The sequence below is a fragment of the Saccostrea cucullata genome, unplaced genomic scaffold (assembly GCF_032062105.1).
Source record: "Saccostrea cucullata isolate Sc308-1 unplaced genomic scaffold, CSIRO_AGI_Scuc_v1 ctg1775, whole genome shotgun sequence".
Lineage (NCBI taxonomy): Eukaryota > Metazoa > Mollusca > Bivalvia > Ostreida > Ostreidae > Saccostrea > Saccostrea cuccullata.
Window position 1 is genome coordinate 143,868 of NW_026922378.1, and position 23,701 is coordinate 167,568.

The 23,701-nt window shown below is 33.4% G+C and overlaps 1 protein-coding gene across 1 annotated transcript; it reads right to left on the minus strand.

Moving 5' to 3' along the window:
• On the minus strand, window positions 1-23,167 carry LOC134261696 (uncharacterized). The gene is made up of 5 exons (XM_062744106.1): window positions 23,030-23,167; window positions 17,686-17,789; window positions 13,216-13,414; window positions 11,317-11,424; window positions 1-77 (listed from the first exon to the last, which is right to left on the minus strand). The coding sequence occupies exons 2-5, from the start codon at window positions 17,734-17,736 to the stop codon at window positions 1-3; spliced, it is 435 nt and encodes a 144-aa protein (XP_062600090.1). The 5' UTR covers window positions 17,737-17,789; window positions 23,030-23,167.
• Window positions 23,168-23,701: the final 534 nt, after the last annotated feature.

Here is a 23,701-nt window from a genome sequence, read left to right on the forward strand (position 1 = left end):
TTACACCAAAGTTGGTAAGTGGAGTGGGAGTGTGACATCAATGACGTGGATTTTGTTTATTTTTAAACAATACAAATCTGAAATAACGAGAACAATATTATAACAATAAAGCAATGACAAAATATGTATTAATATACTTTTTTCAATGCAGTGTTCAAACATGTAGCAAATTTTATTATTGGCAATTTTTCATTTCAAATAAAAGTTTATTGATGTTTTAACTCACTATTTGTGATTTTTAAACTTCAAAGTATAATTAATCGCGATTGAATTGTTTTTAAAAAAACAATTCGGAATGCAGTATAAAATTAAAACAAAGCTAGTAATACAGATACTAAAAATAGTTTAATGGATTAAGCTTTTCAGTGAATACAACTTGTCAAAATTATCTTTCTTCAGGAAAAAAATGTATCATGAAATAAATATAATGACATGATACACGTATACATTAAAGAAATCATGAATCGTTTAAATGGCTGAAAATTTTAATTAGATGCCTTCAAGAGACAGTAATACATGCACTAAGGTGTTTGCCTCTAAACACACCCCCCCCCCCCCCCCCCCCACACACACACACATATTGGGCGTTGAAAGGAAAAAGTCAAATTAATTCTATAATTTACACAGTACACGTATTTGTCAAATTGAGTATGAAATTCTAAGACCCTGTGACTGTGTGATCTATGACTCAGAGCCTCTTATATGTATTTGATATGCTTAATTCATTGCCAGTCTGAAAAAACAGAATTTAATTAATGATGTAAATAAGAATTTGATAAATGTTTTGCTCATAATTGGAACTTTTTTAAATTTACTTATCACCCCCGGGTACCCACCCACCCACATACACACACATCATCACGATACGTACGTTTTTTTTTTTTGTTTGTTTTTTTAAGGCTAGATGGAAAAATTATGTGAACACATCGTTTGTTATGAATTATATGTGTATTTTAAAATTTGTTCTTGAACTAGACATGTTTACATGTAAACACCTTTTGGAAAATTTCTACATCACATTGGTTTGCGTCACCCATTATCATATTTTTAGATTAAGCACCACTCGGCACACCTCGGCCAATTCGTACTTCATATGATTTAGGCGACGGAATCAGTCAAGGTTTACCGAATGGGATAGCACATGGTGTGTGTGGCGTTTACTGAAATAATTCATTTTGTGTTATACTTGGATTATATTTCATGAAGTTGACAGGACCCATTTTAGTCAGTAAGTACAAGTTTAAATATAGACTGGGGTAAAATAAACCGAAATGTAAATGATTAGGTTTAAGTTCAAAAAGGGTCAAAGATCATCGCGTGCCACAGTAGACGAATTTCACATTGTGAAATTATCTCCCGTTGTCGATGTGACATTCAGTTAAGGGTGCAGATCCAGAATGTTTTTTTAGGAGGGGGGTTCACACCTCAGTCCAAAAAATCCAGCCCAGAATTTGCTGACAACCAAAGAAAAACATTTGCAAGCAAATAAACAAAATAAAAACAATCGTGGGTTCAATGATTTATAAGGGGGAGGATGCCCAAAGTCATTTTTATTTGTTTCACTATATAGTCTTATTTAAATAACAAAGAAAATTCCAGGAGGGAATCCAATCTCCCTAGCCACTCCCTGTCCCTGAAATTACAATTGATATTGTGACTCCTATATAGTAGATTTTTTTCCGATTTGGCTATATACATATTTTGTTTAAATTATGTTTGTCTGTCTGTTTGTCCGCAGTGACTTTAACCTTGCCCATACAGGGTCTCCACAAGGGGTTTTACCATGGAGGCCCGCCATGGTTAAATTTATGTGCACCATGGTTAAACGAGCTGCGCCATGGTTAAAATCGGCATCTGCCATGATTAAATTTTTCTGCATTTCAGTTCTGACACCTACCTTTTTAATGACTTGAGCAGTTAATTGTGTTTATACTACGACTGCTGTGCACCTGGAATGCTGACTGTGCTAAACAAACACGTCGTTATAGAATCAGACTATGCTGTGAAGAGTGACAATCAATGGAGAGTCAATCAAATGATCAATATTTTGAGAGTTAATTATCCTGTACACATGTAAATAATTTTCGGAAACTTCAACATGTTCACTACATGATTAGATATACAGTCAATTCTCGAATTATCGCCATTCGATTCATCGCCATTTTCGCTATACCGCCATGATTTCCCAAGAACGTTTTTCCTGCTATATAAAATTCTCTTTATAACGCCAAATTCGCATACCGCCATCCGCCACCCTGTTTTCAAAACAAACGTCCATTTTTAAGTGTCAATTATCTCGATATACCGCCACAGGTGCGTGCGGTCAGTGAAGCGCGGCTAATTGGTTGATGCTGTCCCTGTTGTAAAGCATGCAAAGCCAGACATGGTACACGCAATTAAATAATTGAATTAGAATTAAATGAACAAATAATTTTAATATGAACTGTTACAATGATTCTGTTCTGTTGTTTTGTTTAAGAAATCATTTAGTCACGGCTTCGCCACGAAAGCGGTAGTTGTAAAAGTACGCCGATTACGATATTTTTTTTTTTGATGATCTCAGTGCTTTAAACAATGCAAAGTTTGCTTAAAAATAATTATACGGTATAAATTGTTAATGTTTCACGAATAATGATGCCATAAACAATAAATTTATTCAAGAAAATATTTTACGTACTGTCAGCAATATATCACGACGATCGACCCAGCATGTTTTTTTCAATATCAGACGTGCCGATTTACATGTACATAAATGCACATGTACATGTCTTTATTTCATAACTGCACATTTTGTTTTAAAGAAATTGTATATAAAAAATTACTTGAAGTATTTAAAATTTAGGAATATGTTGTATATACATGTACATGTAATTATAAGAATAGAAACGCTTCATGGTATTTCTAAGAACGGTAACTCTACTTCTTGTTTCCTAAAATATGGGAAATTCAAATCATCGCCAAATTCGTTATACCGCCATGATTTCTAAATTACAAAAGGTGGCGGTTTATCGAGAATTAACTGTATAACGGGTATTACGAACACAATAATCGTTTGCTTGCGATTCAAGTTTCTGTGCCAGAAAAAAATACTCTGTAAAAATTTCATATTCCTCTGTATTTAATCAATATCCCATGCTCTGTTTTTTAAGGGGGATGTACAAGCCATATTGTGTCTAGTCTGGTGTAAAATAAGAAATACCAAGAATGCGCTCAATACTCTACTAAACTAGCCCAAAGTTACTCAAAGTGCTAAGGCACTAATAACCTACTGTTAGAGACCAAAATTAGTAAACAATTAAGTTTATTTTGTTTTAATTAGGAGGAAATTAATCATGTTAGAACTGCGCAGCTACAGCATTCACGAGATGATAAATGCATTGAAAATGGTGTAAGTTTGATTCATTGATACATGTAGTATGGCTACAACCATTTGTTTCGCTTTTTTCTTGTCATTATCCATAATTCTTGAAAATTTGATTTTTCATATGGGTGTCTTCCTGAGGCCATGTGTTTATTTCGTCCGCCATTCCTCTGCCACACCGAGTTCGAATAACATTGATTTTAGAATAAATGCGACCATAATAACATCAATACAAGAAATTACTAAGTAATAATCATTAGGTTATATTGCTTCTTACTTTTATTTGTTGCATCACATTGTCTGATTAATGAAAAAACGAGATTTTATTAACCCAACTCCAGCAAATCGGGAAAAACTGTTCTGTTTACAGCTCGAGTTTCCTCGTTAATATTATTCCACTGAGCACGTGGTCAGCATGTGCATATATCTGCTGTGGATAGATCCATTTATTACCATGATTATATTTAATTTTTCATGGACTAAGTCTTGATAATTTGTTGGTTTCTTTAAAACTCAAGAAGAAAAAAATGTTCTAAACATATGGGTTTACGGCGGGTCTTTTTTCTGTGGCGATAGAAGTTTTTTTTTCAAATGGGGCAATGCAGGGAGCATGCTTAGCATTTAATTTGAAAATGTTAAACAATATGCGGTGCATGAAAAACAAATTGTATTTACATGTCTTACATTCGAAAAGTTGGTACATATGTCTATTTTGTTTAGAAGTTAGAAGCTTGATAAAATATAATGAGTAGTTTCTATTTGAAACTTAGAAGCGAGCACGATGTTTGCAAAGGAAGGTCCATTGCACATGCTATGTCTATCATCGCAAAAAAAGTGGGTGGCTACCCCCCCCCCCCCCCCCACACACACACACACCACCCACCCCCACCCCCAACACCGAAAATCCTATATATATTTTGTTTTTCAAAAAAGATCAAACAAATTGTGATGGAACATGTCCTAGCCTTATAAGACCACTTGTTATAAAAATATTTAGTTGCCCTCTCTCCCGATCTACTGCCTAGAAATGGCCCGACTCTTTTTTTTTTTACATTCTACACCCCTACTAATGTGTTCGGAACCTTTTATTTTTCGGTGTTCTGCAAATTTTAAAACCCGATGAGTTCAGAGTAGCTCTGGCAGTGGCTCTGGCGAGAGTTAGCGAGACTTCAGCGAGATAGGGTAAATTATTCACGGAAATGTGGCTAGGAAGTGACTAGCACGTGGAGGCATGGTAAACAGAAAAGTTATGTTGCGTTTCAGTTTTCACCACCCTAGAATCAGCTGATAATGTCTGTAGAAATGTACCTCAATCAATCAATCTCCCCGACATTCATTAAAACTTAAATAAGTTTTCTCTGTAATACAATTTTCTGCAGTCATGAATTAAAATTTCTTTTTGGATAAATATTTTTTTATGGGAACCGGGACTTTATTTTTTGGCGTTAGATTAGCAAATGTGGCACCAGCATGATTTTAACTGACCAATCAGCTGAATGAGTATTGCATTATGGGTTACTACGAATACTACAGGAATTTTACGCTTAAAAAAGGAAAAACTTATGGTAAATGAAAAACATTTTTAAAAATATTATTTTCATGCTCATAATGACAAACAATTCATTTGTTAAATAAACGGCGGAAGTCTAGGTATCTGAAAGTCATACTCCAAAGGCATTTTCGTCTGTATTCCTCTGTTGTACTATCGGTGAATACAATTGCCAGGTGAATTCCCAGGCCGAACACGTGATCACGAACGTAAACAAAGTTTTGTCCATTTAAATGCATGAGATGCTGCTCGTTTTCCTTACCCTTGAAGCGCTGGTGTTCTGAACTAGACGCAAACTACATTCAATTAAATATATTTCCATTTAACAACAAATTAAAAACGCCCGTAACATCTTTCATAGTTTCGTATCTTTGTATTTTGTTCGTAATCTTGAACATCTTTTTTTTTTTTTTTTTTTTTTTTTTTTTTGCAGTCCATTTAACATGATCGTAGATTGACATGAACTACGTGTTCGAAGTGAAATGTAAACATATATTTGGTGTAAGCGTTGCTATTCACTCAACGATTGGTCAGTTCCTCGTGGTAAGATCCTCTGTGTGCATTTATAAAAATAGCCATATAAGGCAAACAAAGGTTTGTCAGTGTAGATGATTATGCACTTTTTTTTACCAGCGAATCGGTCACTACTGAGCTCTAATTTTCGCCGAAAAGTATATGATATATTATTATTTTAACACCCCCTCCTTTAGCCACCCTTTTTCTGCTGAAAATCATTAAAGTCTTTCAGAAAGGTCTGGAAACATTTATTGCAGGACATGTTTTCAAAAGAAACAGGCTATAGCAATTTCATGTTTACTGCCAATTTTATTTATAAAACCGGTTCTACCCTATAACCTTTGAATAGATCAACCTATACCACGTGTCTTGAATTTAAATCACAATAACATTAGTAGGGGTGTTCTATTACACGATATTTTTTTCTTTTTCTTCCGTCAACAATTATGTTTAAATTTCAAGGAATTTTTTTCTCACCTATAAATACGGACCCAATAATTATTCACTGAGTTTGGAGGACCATAAAACGTCATTTTAAAGATGGTATAAAATATTTAATTATGTTGATTTTTTTTTCTTTACTTTTTAAAATTGTAATTTTGACAATATGGGCAAATAGAAAAAAAGTTTTTTTAATCATTAAATCTCCTAACCCACTCTGAATGATTTCATTCCTTTTCAAATGTTGCTCCGCTGTAATGAAAATTGAAAATACATGTTTGTTTGACACAGTATACGAGGGGTGATAAAAAAGTAAACGATATCTTATGTATTTGATAGTTACTAGTATATTATTGTTGAAATATTCAAGTATTTTTCAAAGTGTAAATTGGAGGTCTTTGATAGCATATTGCTTAATCAAAAAAACATCCCTTTTTCAGACTGTGACGTCACAAACAAGGAGCAAAACTTCAGCATATGGTATTAATAGAACTTGTGTTTGGCTATGTTTCTAATCTGAATTGTGGTTTTATAGATATAGGGATAGTTCGCGAACTTTTTTTATCACCCCTCGTACTAGTAGGTAATAAAACAAGGTCATTCATATCGATTTTATGTGTCTAATTTCTTTGTGTTCCATTGGTGATAATTAAAACTTTGATAGATAATATAAGTTATCTGTGACAAACTTACAAACACTTAATTTTTAACTTTGATGGTGCCCATTTTTCCTTACCTGGAATCAAAGAGTTTAAGATTTTTATTAGATCAATACGTACACTATTTAACACCTGTTCGATAATAATACTAAGTAAATTACTTCAAGCCACACTATAACACCTTTCCTGTTAATATTATTTAAAATATTTTTCAACTGTAATTCTCTTCTACATTTAAAGATTGTTATGTCCCTCCATATTAAGAAGAGGTCTGGAAAACAAAATTCTTTACTAAAAATAGACCACGTGCTGCTATCCATGAACTACTTTCATGGTTCTTTACACTCTTTTTGAAAATAACGGTACCTTCTTTTGAATTTGAAATTATCATTTAAAAGTTCAAAATTTAGATATTTTCTCAAAAAATGGTTGTAGAGAAAATATTAATGCAGAGTTTGCATACTTTTTTGGATTTTTTAAGGCTTTGCTAAATTCTGTAGCTGTGCAGTTCTAAGGAGCATATCAAAAGCATTTTTCTGCAAAAGGATGGATTATATATACACAACATGCATTCAGTTATGCATATTTATTGTATCTTGATCATAACGACTTCAAATTTGATCAAAATATAATGTATTTTAGCCATTTGAAGAAATGTATACATTTTGTTCTCACTGCACTAAAGGTGGCCGGACATCCCCCTTAAGCTTTAAATATATTAGCTTTTTGATAAAATGTGAACATGGCCTGCGTCTCAATCGCCGTCTTAGTTTTAGAGTTACTACCCGTTGTTATGAAACGTCGCATGGCGCTATTTGTAGCTTTGGGCACGTGGGAAAGAGAACAATACTGGGTGATTAATGCAATATCTAGAAAAATAAAACGTTTAGGAAAAAAAGGACACTGGTCTAAATGTTCTTTTGTGTGTTAACTTAAAAAAACACTACCCGTTCTCAGTTTTAGTCATATTGAAACAAAACATTTCATGCAACTGGCTACAATTCTTATAACTAGTAATCAAATGCCATGGTTACTGGCTACCTGTATCAACATTTTTTCTTTAAATTCCTTCAGAAGGTTACTACAGTTTTGGGCAAATATTGGTGCATTTGTGAAGTTAGATACAGGATAAATCCTTTTCAATTTAATTATTTTTTTTAACTTTAAATAGTGTTAGTTATTTCATTCGTTTGTATTGCAGTGGGTAAGTTAAAAATTTGTAAAACCAATCATTGATTAATGAAGATTAGGAAGTCTAAGATGCATTAGGGTTTTCGGCCAGATTTCGCCTTCGCGTAGCTTCCTCCATGGTTAACTTTTCAAATGTGGAGAACCCTGCCATAAAATTTAAGTGGGATGGGCTATACACATGGTTTTCACATTTCATAGATTAATTCCTTGTCACAAGACCTTTAATATGGGTACCACCAATTTTTACCTCTTTATCTCTTGACCTAAACCTTGGTTTTTTACCCATTTTTACAAGAAAAACTTTAATTCTCGCCTTAGTTTTGATCAGTAGATGCTAGGGAGTTCATGCTTAACGTGTGTATTCATTGTTAACTTTCAACAGATTTAAATATGATTGACCTTGACCCTAGAGTTTGACCCACCTTAAAAAACTTTAACCCTGGCAACTAAGTTTAACTTTTGAATAGGAAGTACTAAAGCTTTCTTATTTCACATGTGTATTCCTTGTGACAAGACTTTCTTTTCATACCAACAATTTAACCCTTTGACCTTGACCTTTGAGTTTGACATACATTTGAAAAACTTTAACCTTTGCCATAAGCTGCCATACGGGGGCACCTTTATTATTTTTAGTTGTTGGTGTCTCCATATGAGGAAAAAATTCCCGAGAGAGATGTTTTCACAACAAACTAACAAATTACTAATAAAAAACATAAAACATGTATCTCTTGTTCTCCCTTAAATCAGAAATGAAGATATATATTTTTAAAAAATAATTATTATAAGAGTTGAAAAGGTGTGCATCTCACAATTGCTAAGTTCTGCGTTTGTAATAGCTATAAAAGTTTACTAGTTTTATTTTGCTACTCAAAACACCTGATTAACTATTTTCAATCATATTGTTTTCTGAAATGTTCAGTTTTTTCAACAATGGATACATGTCATATCTTTTCAGCTTCTCAAATAATTGCATGAAAAAAGCTTTTCAAATACTCTATAACCATGGTAGCCCTTTCAAAATACTTATGATTCAAACGTTTTAGCTCAATTTAGCTTTTCTGGTTTCCTAATCACATAACAACTGTCTTTCGTCTGTTAAATTGGAAACCTTTCACATTTTTACTTTCTTCTGTAGAACCACAGTGCCAATTTAAACCAATTTAATAGAAATGTGTACATTTGTATTTCAGCCTGTCCATCTTTAACAAAAAAATTAACCTTGGGATCACGGTCATATCTATTGAATGAGAAGCGACAAAGCATCCATATTTAACATATGTATTAGTATTTACCTGTGACAATGGCATGATTTTTTTTACCAGTGACCTTGAAATTTGACCTACTTGCAAAAAAATCACATTGTTTTTATTTCATCATTTTGAAAGAGAAAAATCAGGGCATTCATATTATACATCCACGAGAATTTTTTACCTGTAATAAGATCTTTCCAAATAAATCAAGATTTTTAACTCAGTGAACTTGACCTTGAAGCTTAACCTTCTTTTCAAAACTGTTGCATTTGCTTATAACATTTGATTGAGAAGAGATGTGACTTTCACATTTGACATGTACATTACTCTTAAGAATTCAAGATGTTTCCCAGCATGCTATTGTTTTTTACCCCTTGAAGTTGATGTTTGACCTAATTCATTTTCAAAATATTTAACTCTCTCAAAGATGATTAGGCTACTCTATAAATGGACAAAATCAATATTCCGAAACCTTACTGCACGTCAACATGACACCATCAACCAACTCCCTGAAGATGATAAGGCTACTATTTAAAATTTAGGAGGAGTTCAGGGAAGACGGGGCTTTTTACTTAAAAACGTCTTTTTCGACCCCCATTTGACCCCCCGGAGAAAATATCAAAATTCCAAGACCTTAAAATTGCACATCTACATGACACAACCATCCATCTCCTTAAAGATGATTAGGCTACTGTGTAAAATGTAGAAGGAGTTCAGGAAAGAAAAGTGTGACAAACAGACGGACGGACGGACATGAGTAACAACAATATATTAAAACTTTCTTAAGAAAGTGTGGGTATGAGGAATATTCATGTCTGTCTATCCCCTTATTAAGAAGGCCTTATTCATGATAAAGAATGAGTGCACTTGACTACGTCATTTGGAACCTTTTCGGCTACCCATTTTAAGCTTAACATTACAATATATCGCTAAAGTAATCTATGATTAATGTGCAAGCATATGCTATTGATATTTATTTCTAGATTTTTTTGTCATACATATTTCAATAATTACAGTCGCCCGCGTGGCGCAGTGGTTAGAGCGTCTGCTCTAGAGTCGCGAAGTAAGGAGTCAATCCTTATGTCGCGGGTTCGAATCCCACTGTGGGACGTGGAGACCGGTCCTTCGGATGGTCCCGTGTCGCAGAAGGTGCTGGCATGAAAAAGATCCCTCACTGCTCAAAGGCCCTGAGTGCCAAGCATAGGACAAAATTTGTAGCCCTCCACCGGCAAGTGATGGCGTCTCCATATGAGTGAAAAATTCTCGAGAGGGACGTTAAACAACATAAATCAATCAATCAATCAACAATTACAGACAATGTAATTGAAAAGAACATGTAAAAGCCTTAGATTCCGGAAATATTAACGGGACAACTTTCGAATTTAAGGTATTTGCAAATAATTTACCTTGTATGGATGTGGAATGTAAACATTACCACATATGATTTTTTCGCACTACGAATTTAAATGGAGAAGAAAGAGAGATAATGTTGATTTTATGGTGCACAATAAATAAATTATACTAATAGGGATGCGGTAGATGTCTCGCATGCAGACCATAATACAGAGGTAACATAAGCTTATACGTATACTTACTAAATACACTGTCCCTAGAATTCTTTCAAAACACTCCGAATGAAAAGTATAAAGTTAAAAAAGAGATATATTATCTTCTAACCCTATTAAATGCACAAAAATCTCCCACAGTTTTAAATTGGTAGTACGGTAGATACTGTCACAACAGAAACTTAAATACAATGAAATGTTCCATGAAAGCGTTAGCGTATCGAACAGCGGAAATTCACGTGAATAATGTGATTATAATATTAATCGTTGACGCTCGGTGACCGGTTAATTTTGCAGCTATCTCGACCTTAGTTTGGGGACATTTTTTTTAAATTAGATATGAGTTGCAACTTGGCCAACATTGTCCTTTGGATATGTATAAGTTTAAATCGAAATATATATTTTGTGCAAATGAGACCAATGGCTAAGTTGCAGTTCTATGTAAACAATGTCGTTGAACACTAGTAAGCATATGAAAAACACTAGAAATGTGACAAAACTGTTAGACCCCCGTCTTAAAAGCTAGTGTTGCTCGGCATTATTTAATAATTTCATGATATATAATATACCAAAACCTGCTCTTTAGACATTGTTTAATACCTTCAAAACATACATTTAATGAGTTTTTGAATTTTAATTTGCTCAAATATCGGGATCCAACTCTCATAGCTTAAGTGCAGTCATTCTTTTCATAAGTCACTATAACTGAAATGAATTGAATAATAAAACCCACAGAAAATATTTTCTATTTAAAAAAAAAAACACTTGTCATGTCGCTACTTACATATAAATATATCACTGCTAAGATAGTCTTGCTCAGGACATCCAACTCTAAACTTCGTGCAGCTAACTTGTGTTAGATTTCCAGGAGGATACAAAAGGAGACAATTTCCTGTTAAAAAGTAAAGGATATATTTTATATCAGACATACGTAACAGTCAATATGTTTTTTTTCAGTATATCTTATAAATTTAATTAAAAAAAAACTTTCATGATAACAGTAAAAAGCCCAAAGTAGTAATACCAAGAATTTAGAGATTTGTGTGAATATAAAGTTATGATAATATGTTGGCATTCGGGGATAGAGCCAAAATATGTTAAACCATATATTTTAAATGGCTCTGTACCTGAGAGCCACCATATAACTTTAATAAATCCTGTATGCAGATACTCAGTGCATCTTGGCGTTTCCTTAATTGATAACAAAATCAACATGGATTCAAAAGGCATAAAGCTTCACAATACATTTTCATAAATTGTCATACCTTTTTTGCAACATAAGTTATTAACACTAACACTAAGAAATCAAAGCAAAAAGTAATAAAATCAATGTTCAAAAACTGTTGTTTATGATTCAAAAATCAAAATACGGTTAATGATTATAAAGTTGATTTAAAATAAATTATTTTAAATGCAAAGTATAAAATAAATAGTTTTTCCTATCTACTACAATGTACTGTCATAAAGTCACAAAAAAAAAAATCATTTCAAAAATCAAAATGATATTTTCAAAGATTTACATGTTGAATTTCATCATAAGATTATTAATTGAAAATTAGAACAATTCAATGATATGTTTCTTATCATTTACTTAAATATTTACTGTACATCTTTGTTCACCTCATTAACAGTTAAACAACGCTAATCCCTTTATGTTATGTTAAGGATGACGTTTACGCAGATAGTGAAAAAAATCCACCGATAAAAAACCACTTTTTTAATTCACCTATGATTATATTGTTATCAATAACTTTCAGATAACTGGGTCAATTACCTACACTTTATACTAGTGGTCCTTGAGTATTTATCTGAAATACCTCAGTTTTTCACACTTTCATATTGCAGTCAACATAAATTAACGAATTTCAAAACGAATGGATTTCTATTGCTGAATTAAAATAAACTATTGTTCTTTTTTGTTCGGGTCAGATTTTCCCGTGTCAATTTTCTTATTTTTACCCTTTTCAATATAATATTACAAAAAGCTCAATTTAAAGATCTTTACACTATTTTTTTAAAAGCCTAGCCTCAGTTTACTTTTGCTACCCTTATTCAGAAGGTATAAAATTTTATGAGGTCAAGAATCAAATTACTGAGACATTTTGTCTTGAATAGTTTTCTTTCATATTTTGTCAATTGCATTTCATACAATATGATATAGATCTTTACTTTACGAATGAAATAGCAAGAAAAATATAGTTTTAACATTAATGAAAATCAAAATTTTGTCGGAAATTTCCTCCATCATTATGTATTTACTTTTATTCTTGCAAATTTTCTGCCGCATATATGGCTAAAATATTGCCGATTCGGCGTAAAACAATAATCAATCAATCAATCAAATACTAAGATATGACTTTTTTAATTGAGATAAAGTTATGATAGTTATTTTTATAGAAAAATATTTGACTTAGCTTCTGGTACATTTTAGCATTCCGTTTTCGTCGACTGAAAGCTTGAGCAAAGTATTCTAAATACTGTACAACATATTTTATAGTCCCCTAAGATAAACAAGGGTTCCTTTAATTTGTTCCCAAGAGGCTTTTCTGTTCAAACTTATGGATGTATTTCTCTGGCTTTACAATAGCTAAACAAATCACATTCCTATTAGTGTTAAAATCCAGAAATACGATATGAATCAAAGGGAATTGTGCAACTGTTTATAAAAACTTGTAGTGTAAACCTTTTTCGATAAGTTCCATTGTTCTGTCATAACAAAACTCGATAAGAGTTGTTATGTTCTTGTTTGGAATGCATAGATACTGTAGTATGTTGTTTTCATCATAAGAACAGTTAAGTCGGGCTCCAGCTGTGTACCACTCCCATTGGTTTTTGGGACAGGAATCAACTTCTTGAACAGGAAAGCGATACTGTGGTATCACCTGTAAGTTTGATATTTGTATCGTTACAAAATATACAATTATTCAAGAAAATACAATTATATAAATAAATACCGCAGGCACCCGAAGAATAGCTTCCATCTCCATTCATTTATTTGCAGATATAGCAAAATACTAAGAAAGATATGGAGATCACGAACAGTATTCAACCTCAAAGTCCTTTGAACAATATACAAAATAAGAGCAGAGCAAACACGGACCTCCGAAACATCAGAGGTGGGATCAGGTGCCATGGAGGAGTGAGCATCCCCTGCCGACCAGTCTGCTCGTTGTCATGATCAGGAAATAACAGAAAAGATCCGTCGTCAATTCTGTGTATAAATAATGGACTAACAAATGGTATGAAAAACATAAGTCAACATTTGACTCAATGATAAATTGTATTTGCTGACAAGGCCATTGTATCGACCATAGAACTTACGAAATGATAACTTTAAACGAGACTGTTGATATTCTTGTTTCATCAACTTGCTTGTCAATAATTTACCTCGCTTAGGAAATTGTTCATACGTACAGCATGCTCTTGCGCATCGAATCAACTGAGATATATATACTCCATATGCAGGTGATGAAGGTATATTGCTGCATAAGTAAGGGAAGTTGACGATAGAAAAGTTAAAGTCATCACGTTTATCATATAGCTTGGTTGTTAGATTACCATTAGTGTCTTTTTCAAGTAAAATATCCAGGTATGAAGCAGAAGTGTCGGACTCTGTGGTATTTCTTATCTCAAGCTCACCAGGACATATCGTATCGACGTAGGAATGGAAATTACAATTGTTAATTAATAATACGTCGTCGATATATCTAAATTGAAGGCCACAGCAAGTGTTTTTTTTTCTTTTCACGCATAAGATTTTGCATAAATTCTGCTTCATATGAATACAAAAATAGGTCTGCTAATAACGGAGCGCAATTTGTACCCATGTGAATTCCCATAGATTGTTAGCTCACCTGAGCCGAAGGCTTAAGTGAGCTTTTCTGATCAAAATTTGTCCGTTGTCTGTCGTTGTTGTCGTAGTCGTCGTAGTCGTTGTCGTCGTTGTAAACTTTTCACATTTTCATTTTCTTCTCAAGAACCACTGTGCCAATTTCAAACAAACTTGGCACAAAGTATTTTTGGGTGAAGGGGATTCAAGTTTGTTCAAATGAAGGGCCACGCCTTTTTCCAAGGGGAGATAATTATGAATTAGAGAAAAATTAATGGCATTTAAAAAAATAACTTCTTCTCAAGAACCACTGGGCCAGGAAAGATGAAACTCATGTGGAATCATCCTCAGGTAGTGTAGTTTCAAGTTTGTTCAGATCATGACCCCTGGGGGTAGGGTGGAGCCAAAATTGCCGATCAAAGTTTTACATAGGAATATATAGGAAAAATCTTTAAAAATCTTCTTCTCAAAGACCACTGTGCCAGGAAACATGAAACTCAAATGGAATCATTCTCAGGTTGTGTAGATTCAAGTTTGTTTAAATCATGACCCCCAGGGGTAGGGTGGGGCCAAAATGACCGATCAAAGTTTTACATAGGAATATATAGGAAAAATCTTTAAAAATCTTCTTCTCAAGAAGCACTGGGCCAGAAAGGTTGAAACTTATGTGGAATCATCCTCCCGTTGTGTAAATTCAAGTTTGTTCAAATCATGACCCCCGGGGCTAGGGTGGGGCCAAAATAGCCGATCAAAATTTTACATAGGAATATATAGGAAAAATCTTTAAAAATCTTCTTCTCGAGAACCATTGAGACAGGAAAGATAAGAATTCATGTGAAATCATCCTCAGGTAGTGTAGATTCAAGTTTGTTCAAATCATGACCCCCGGGGGTAGGGTGGGGCCAAAATGGCCGATCAACGTTTAACATAGGAATACATAAGAAAAATCTTTAAATATCTTCTTCTCAAGGACCACTGTGCAAGGACACATGAAACTCAAATGAAAAAATCCTCAGGTAGTGTAGATTTATGTTTGTGACCCCCGGGGGCAGGATGGGGCCAAAATAGCTGATCAAAGTTTTACATAGGAATATATAGGAAAAATCTTTAAAAATCTTCTTTTCAAGAACCATTAGGACAGGAAAGATAAAACTAATGTGGAATCAGCTCAGGTAGAGTAGATTCAAGTTTGTTCAAATCATGACCCAGACCCCCGGGGGAAGGTAGGGGCCAAAATGGTCGATCAAAGTTTTTCATAAGAATATAGGGAAATCTTTTGAAATCTCCTTCTCAAGTACTTCAAAGCCATAATAAGTGATATTTATATGAAATCATCCTCAGGTAGTGTAGATTCTAGTTTGTTCAAAGCATGACCCCCGGGGGTAGGGTGGGGCCAAAATGGCCGATCAAATTTTAAAAATCTTCTTTTCAAGAACCACTGGGCCAGAAAAGATGAAACTCATGTGGAATCATTTCAGGTAGTGTAGATTCAAGTTTGTTCAAATCATGACCACTGGGGGAAGGTAGGGGCCAAAATGGTCGATCAATTTTTTTCATAAGAATATTTCGGGAAATCTTTTAAAATCTCCTTCTCAAGTGCTTCAAAGCCATCATTAGTGATATATATATTTAATCATCCTCAGGTAGTGTAGATTCTAGTATATTCAAATCATGACCCCTGGGGAGTTAAGATTTAAGCCACCCCCCCCCCCTCAAAACTCAGTAAACTTTCATTTCTGATCTGAGAATAATTGCTTTTTCCTAGCCTGTGTGCTCAGGTGAGCGCTGTGGCCCCTGGGCCCCTCGTTGGAATACCTGGTAAAAAAAATCAATACTATTTGCTTGTGACCCCTGAATAATAATGTCTAGTGCCTTTTTCTCAGGAAGTTTTTAGGTTGAACTCCCCCAAACTGATAATGTATTGCTGGAACACCCTCATTACGGCAAAGTGAAATTTGCTTTCTAGGGACCTGCAGATGAAGTGGCGACATCATCTTGTATATAAACAGTAGATATGCCTTGACACCTTACTTCCACTCGCAACGACAAACTTCCACTCGCAACGACAAATTCTGTCATAAATTGGTATTGCATGGGTTTTTTTGGAGTTTATATTAAAAAAAATCAGTTGATGAGTATCATGCCTATAACTTGTATTACATTGCAAAAAATCTTATCCCTTAAATGTCAAGTAGTAGAAAATACTGCATTACATGTATATGTAATTTTATGCAAAACTCTAGCGATACTGTCTCATTTTCGTAAAAGGTGCATAATGTTTTGTGGTTTTCACTCCCTTGCTTCGCTCAGGCTTTATGATGACTCTCAAAGGTACATCGAATAACGTAAATTAGATGCTTACTACTCGTTGCAATTATACAAATGGCTTATCTGTTAGAATTCCCTGAACATGATATAAAAATTTAACTGGGAAAATGCTCACATTTTATAGATATGCCCAAATCTACACTGTCCCCTTAAACTGAATCCTTATATCCGGGGCGGGGGAAGATTTCATAAATATGAGGTTAACTTCTCATTATAACTAGCAAACAGTTCGTTTGCTTGATATTGTTTGTTTGAACAGTGTATGTATGTTGTTTAACGTCCCTCTTTTTCACTCATGTAGAGAGATGCAACCATGTAATTGCCGGTGGACAACTTCAAATTTTGTCCTTTATTCGGCACTTAGGATCATTGAGTAGCAAGAGGTCTTTTTCGTGGCAGCAGCTATTGCAACACGGGACCTCGGTCTAAACGGCCTCATCAGAAGGAGAGTTCTCCACGTCCCACAGTGCAATTCGAACCCGTGACGTAAAAAACGACTCCTCATGTCGCGACTCTAGAGCAGACACTCTGATCACTGCGCTACTTCGGCGACTCTGCTTGATATTCTTGACAGAGCAAGGGTCCCAAAGGATAAAAAAAATCAACATGTGATAAAAACTTAATTTTACCCTGGATTTTGACTGGTTTCCTAGGAGACGTGTGCTTTATAAATGATAACACTTCTATATTTCATTACAAACCATTTTGCTAATAATTTTTAGATATTCTATGAATTGTGTTGGTTACGGTGATTTTGACAATATCCGATTTAAAAAAAGTCTGAAACATATTTGTTTTCGCTTTTTTATGATAAACACTAAAATTTATTCATAAAGGACCACCCACCGCGGAGAAAAGGATGAAAATAAATAAAAATAATCGTTCTTAGCTCGTCTTATAACAATGAACGAAAAAAAAGACAGCAATAGAGCACTTGAAAAATCCATGTGAAATAAAAACGTACAGAATAATTTACCATAGTAAATATAAACTTACTTCAGAAGCAAAATAAAACAGCAGAACATAAAGTATCGCTCTCCTTTTCATCGTCAATTCATTTGCCAGCCTTTGTACTTGTTGAATTATAGGAATATCTCAGCCTGTTAAATTTTTATGCAAACCTTTAAAGAAAGAAGTTAATGGCCACAATATATGTTTTAATTAATATATCAAAGCAGTGTGCTTGGCGTATTTTAAGGAAAAAAATGTTGGTACTTTAAGTAAGGCTTTTTCCCAAAAAATACAAATGTGAAATATAAAACCATAGAACCAGCTGTTCCAAGGTAAAGGTTAAAGGTGAAAGTTGTTGATATTCGATGAAAGGTATTTTCAGAAGGATGGCATATGTGAAGTATGGAACCTCTAGCCCCTACCGTTCAAAAGTTATTGTCCATGTTAATGTTTTTTTTTGCAAGTACAGAAATCTTCAAGGTCAAAGGATAAAAAAAATTGGCTTGAAATGCAAGGTCTTGCAACATATAATTGATATTTGAAATATTAAATTCCTAGTATCTACCGTTTAAAAATTAGGGCCAAAATAAAAGTTAGGATATTTTGTGTAAAAATGGACCCTAGTCCAAGGAGAAGGCCGAAGGGTCAAATACATGTTCTTGATGTCATATGAAAGGCCTTTTTACAAGGATTAAATATGTGAAGTAATAAAGCCGATGTTCTAACTCTTCACAAAGTATGGTCAAGGTTGATTAAAAAAAAACAATAAACTCCAAGGTCAAAGGGTCAAAGTTCTTGGTATTCTTTGAAGCGTCTTTTCAGAAGGATTTCATATATGAAGTATGAAAGTCCTAGCCCTTACCGTTCAAAAGATATGGACAAGGTTAAAGTTAAACAGAAATCTCTAAGGTCAAGGTCAAAAGGTCAAAGTTGTTGCTACTAATTGAAAAGTCTTTCCAGAAAAAATATATATGAAATATAAAAGTCTTGGTATCTTCTAATCAAAAGATATGACCAAAGAAACGTTTGGAATTTTTTTTTGTAAAAGTGAGTCAAACTCGAAGGTCAAGATCCAAAGGTCAAAAAAAAACACGCACGCTAACTCCCGATTCCCGCCTACATTTTGGAACCATTTAATTCAATATCAATAGCAATATGGCCATAAAATCTTTGTTTAATACAAAGAACAGTTAAATGGAAATTGATAAATCGTCTTTATACCAGCGCTAAACAGTTAATTATCCATCGTTCCAGCTCTTGAAAAAAAGGGGGGTAGACGATTTTTTCAATTGAAATCGGAGTTTCAAGCATCATCGTATTTTAAAATAGTCTTGGATATGATTAAATGTTCATTATATCTTTTCTTATGTTTTAGGCAAATAAATAAAACATAAATATTTAAATAAAATATAATGTTTCAGTTGTATATCGCTTTGAAATTGGTGGAAAATAAGAATTTTTATCGTTTTTGTGAATAAACATATCCCCCCCCCCCCCCCGTGTCACACAAAAAGCTTTGGTATGAATTTGTGAAATACCACTCCATCCCACCTGTAAAAGGGATTTTTTTGACAGGGGGCACGGGGGGAGATGTTTCAGAAATATTTTCCGTTTTCCATTGATTTCTATAGTGAAAAACACAAGTTTTACCAAAATTTTAAAGTTATCTCTCTTTGTTTCCCCAAATAAGTAATGTTTTATGAAAATTCATATAATTATCTATAAAAATATTAAATATTCATCGAATATGTTTTTGAAAATTGACTTGGAGGTAGGCGGGAGAACAATACTATCGTTTGCAGTTCTTTAGTTGTACCCAAAGAAAATCTTTGTCATAAAGGAATACAAACGTTAAATATGAAAGTCATAGCTCCATTAGATCAAATGTTTTGCGGATAAACAGACATACAGAGAGACCAACAGACAGACAGACGGGCACAACAAAAAATATAATCCCCCGAAACTTCGTTTACGGGGGCATAAAAAAAGTTAATTGCGAACATTAAACGGTATTTTTTAGGAATCTTTAAATACTATTATTACAGACATATACTATGTTATTTTGGAATTTGTTGGATCTTATTCGAAAATGGAAACAAAAGCGATATCTCGGTAGAGAAAAACATCTTGATTTGTATGGGTTAGTTACGATCATCATACGACAAAAAATCGATTGATTTATTGATTTATTGTATACTGTTTAACGTCCCTCTCAAGAATATTTCACTGATATGGAGACGTCACCATTGCCGGTGAAGAGCTGCAAATTTAGGCCATGCTCGGCACTCAGGGCCTGTGAGCAAGGGGGGGGGTCTTTATCGTGCAACACCTGCTGTGACACGGGGCCTCGGTTTTTACGGTCTCATCCGAAGGACCGCCCAATTTAGTCGCCTTTTACGACAAGTAAGGGGGTACTGAGGACTTATTCTAACCTGGATCCCAACGGGGCTCAAAAAGTCGAAAAACGGCGCAAAACAGCGCATTGTTTTTTTGCACTATAAATTTACCATGCTCCTTGTACATATCTGTGTGAGGCAGATTTATTTATTTTGTGAAAGATGTTATTCAAAATTTGGCTTAACATATATTGTATTGGCAAAAAAATAAACAAAGTTGCATAATGTTAAATTTGAATTACATGTACATGCAAGCGATGATGATTAATTGTGTAATGATACAAAAGAAATTGAAATTTACTTTAAAAAAGTTTAACTCATCATCTGTGTCGTAAGATGAAGTTTTTCAAAAAGCTTTAGCTCAGTGACCTGACCGTGCTTAATTTAAAAATGAAATTCTTTGTAATTCCATTTAAAAGCATGCAGTTTTCAGTGATGCATGTTAAGTTCTTCAATAAACATTTTAAACTGTGACAAAATATTTACTGTTTCTGCTTCAGGATGTGTGTCACTTTACTTATGTTACAACCCTAGCATACATACTTTGGGCACTCTAAGTACAAGTAAGCTTAAGATGACTCAGAAATCCACTGATAAGAGGAATCCTTGGAGGGATTTTTTTCAATGTTTTTTCTTCTAGTAACTAATTATCCGGCAAAATTAACAAAAAACAAATTAAACACATATTTAATATATAATTTTTATAAAATGTAAGATCAATTAAAAGATGAGAAAATTCCGGTGGATTGGTAACAGGTAATTGTTGATATTTAAGGATTTTTTACATGATTAGCTCAGAAAGAAGGAAGGATAAAACAATGAAAAGTGGGAATGCAAAATAAGTACGATTTTTTCGAGTATCTACTCTGGTGTGAAGTGACTGCGATGAACACATGTGTCATTTTAAAAACATATGTAATCATGCAAACAATGAGCCTTTCAATCTCTCTGACATACATCTGGAAATGTTTGAGTATCTCTTCAATTTTTATCATTTGGATGAATACTTCATTTCTCTAAGACATAGAAAATGTCTCAGAGTATACAGAAAGAAAATACTCATAATTCTCAAATAAACACATGTCTATTTAATGCATTGCTCGATATCTTTTTAAAAAAAAAGATTTTAATCATTAACATTGATTAAAAATGCGCCTTAAAATACATTAATTAAAATCAAGTATTGTTTTGTTTTACTTAATAACAGGCTCTTTAAAAACTGTTTGGGAATCTAGAAACGGTCACAATGATGCAAAAAACAATTAAATCCTGGTTATTTCGTACCCCCCCCCCTCTCTCTCTTTATAGAGAATTTGTATAATTTTTTTTGAAAGCTTCATAATAGCTTCATATTTCAGAACAAGTAAAACAATTAAACAGTGAAGTAATTTAACATGTATTTGATTAACTACTGAATGAAAGTGAAATTTGTCATAATGACAAAAAATATTTTCTATTCACAAAAGGTGTTGTAAAATACTTTTAGGCTTTTTTAAAAATAAAACAAGATGTGTTTGTGTGGAATACTATGTGCCCGACAGCAACAAATTTCGAAAAAAATTCTATTTTTAGAATACAGGTCACAGTCAAGGTCTCAAGTTCTTTACCTTTGGTATTATTTGAAACTCAGATAGAACTTAATTAGTAGAGTAGGCATACCAAAAATACAGTCTCTATCATTCATGGTTCTAAAACTATGGCCAAGGTTCAAAAAAGCTAAATTTATCATAAATGACACAGTCTAGGAAACAAGGTCACTGCCTTTGTGTTATTTGAAAAAGCGTAATTAGTTTTGTACCGAACTAAATACAGTCTCTATATTTCATGGTTTCAAAATTATGGAGAAGATTAAAGTTTGCAGACAAAAAATATTGTTAGCATATAGGTCACAGTCAAAATCACAAGGTCATTGACCTCGATGTCATTTATAAAAAGCTTAATTAGTAGAGTATGGATACCAAAAAATGAAGTCTCTATCTTTCATGGTTCCAAAGGTATGGTGAATGTTAAGGTTTGCAGACAAACAGACACTCAAACAAACATACAAACAAAAAAATGTATAGGACAAAATAAATATACACGTGGATCTATCGACCCAGGCGCATAAAAAGAGAAACTAAAATAAGAATACCAAAAAAAAAAAAAATTATAAAGTTTGAACTTTAATATGGAATTTATGGAATTAATTAACTTGAGAAACATTTTATTAAATAAATTATATTTTCTCATGTTTTGTATGTGTTAAAATATTGATTTAAAAAATTCTATCCTACTCGTGGAATGAAATCCATCTACAGAACGTATTACACATGTACACATGCATATTTTATTCAATTAGAGCATTCATAAATACATTCTATAAACTCTTACCTTCCCAGTAATACATCTTCTAAAACATAGGGATAGGGCTAAATGATTTTTATTTTTTAAAATGCTATTCACACTAGAAAATAATGTATACTCCGCTGCTATTCAAGTGGTTTCGACATAAAATTACTGGTCGTTTCCGTTATGGTCTTGTTGACCAATAAACTAGGTTTTCCTCTTTGTTTCGTATGATATCATGTTGATAGCAATAAATATGTTTTGAGCTACAATGACATGTTTTATGGAAAGTCTATTTACCTTGTTAGTCTCATAGGCGTCGTGCCCGGGGGGGGGGGGGGGGGGGGGTATTGTATGCTTGTATCGAAAACAAAAGTTCTTTAAAAAAATAATGTACTAAAAGCTTCTGCAATATTGATAAATGCATATAACGGTTTGTTAGTTTCAAAACGGTAATAAAGTAAGAAAAACAAGTTCGGATCTCTGTTATTTTACGTTGTAGACTAGAGCATGTTGATATGTACTGTTTCCATTGTTAGATAATAAATGTAAAGATAGGCTTTGCGTCCCCAGAGGCAGCTGGACTATTGTTTACAATAAGTATACACTTAAAAATATCTTATAACTATTACATAGAACATTCATAAATACATTATCTCAACTCTTACCTTCACAGTAAAACATCTTCTAAAACATATGGAAATTGTTACATGATTTCTATTGTAAAATGCTCTATTTATGCAGACTAGAATTGAGTGTATACTCCGCCGCTTATTCGAGTATTTTCGACATAAAATGGCTGGTCGTTTCCGTTACACTTATTGCCACTTACAGTGCATTGAATGTAATTAACTAAGAAAACGGTATATTCTTGCATCATTTTTCTTGGTGTTTTAAGATTAAATCTTTGTAATTTTGCGTTGAATTACAGTAAAAAAAAAAACAGTGTCAATCATGTGCCTAAAATTATTTTAGCATACCATATTACATGTACGTGTAAATATTGTACGTGACCTAAACATTAACAGTTCTTTAAAAGGAGCAAGAAAAAAAAATACAAATATGTATTCGGTAGTTTGACATTTTGTCAAACAAATTAAATTAAAAAACAAATTATTTAAACTGTGTCATCAATGTACACATTTTCACCTTGCACATGTAGTTGTTTAAGAAATAAACAACGTTATTCAGTGAACATGGCGTTATGAATAGCAAATGCTCTAATGGCATATTCCATGATGCGCGCTAGCAATACAAAACAAGAGCAGAGCAAACACGGACCTCCGAAACATCAGAGGTGGGATCAGGTGCAATGGAGGAGTGAGCATCTCCTACCGACC